Genomic DNA, 705 nt, shown 5'->3' with positions numbered 1-705 from the left:
TGCTGCTGCTGCTGCTGCTGCTGCTGCTGCTGCTGCTGCTGCTGCTGCTGCTGCTGCTGCTGCTGCGTTCAGGTGTATAGACAGCTGGCGGCCGTCTGTCTCCCGTCGTCTGCTGCCGGCTGCTCCTCGCGGCGGCTACAGCAGCTACACGAAAGTCGCCATCATAGGAAGGTGCAGCACAGGGTTTACAACTCATACCGAGGGTTTAGGGTTTAGGGTTTAGGGTTTAGGGTTTACAAGTCATCGTTCAGCTCTAGGGTTTAGGGTTTAGGGTTTAGGGTTTAGGGTTTAGGGTTTACGTAGACCTAACGTAGGAGAATCTCAGCTTTAATCTTTATCCTCTAGTCCTTAGTGTTTAGTGTCCATTGTCTAGGGTTTAGTGTCTAGGGTTTAGGGTTTAGTGTATAGGGTTTAGGGTTTAGGTTTTAGGGTTTAGGGTTTAGGGTTTACACAGTAAAATCTCATCTTTAGCCTCTATTCTTTCTCCTCTCTCCTTCCTCCTTTCTCCTGTCTACTGTCTCCTGTCTACTATCTAGGGTTTAGGGTTTAGTGTCTAGGGTTTAGGGTTTAGGGTTTAGGGTTTAGGGTTTAGGGTTTACACAGGCCGAACGTGGGAAAGTCTCAGCTGCTGAACGCGCTGGCGGGGCAGCTGCGGTGTATCGTCAGCTCGGCGGCGGGGACGACGGTGGACGCGGTGGATGAGTT

The 705-nt window shown here is 51.2% G+C and overlaps 1 protein-coding gene across 1 annotated transcript in view; it reads left to right on the top strand.

Moving 5' to 3' along the window:
* Positions 1-702, top strand: part of EMH_0064150 (uncharacterized protein) — a gene marked incomplete at both ends in the record, with an annotated part of 3,564 nt that extends 2,862 nt beyond the window's left edge. The window contains 2 exons of the mRNA XM_013498216.1: positions 73-171; positions 604-702. Of these exons, the coding sequence (XP_013353670.1) occupies positions 73-171; positions 604-702 (198 nt within the window). The remainder of the gene's footprint in view (positions 1-72; positions 172-603) is intronic.
* Between the last annotated feature and the right edge of the window lie 3 nt (positions 703-705).

The sequence above is a fragment of the Eimeria mitis genome, genomic scaffold (assembly GCF_000499745.2).
Source record: "Eimeria mitis Houghton genomic scaffold, Emh_scaff3268, whole genome shotgun sequence".
NCBI lineage: Eukaryota > Apicomplexa > Conoidasida > Eucoccidiorida > Eimeriidae > Eimeria > Eimeria mitis.
The sequence above is the reverse complement of the archived record's forward strand: the minus strand, read 5'-3'. Positions and strand labels throughout refer to the sequence as shown.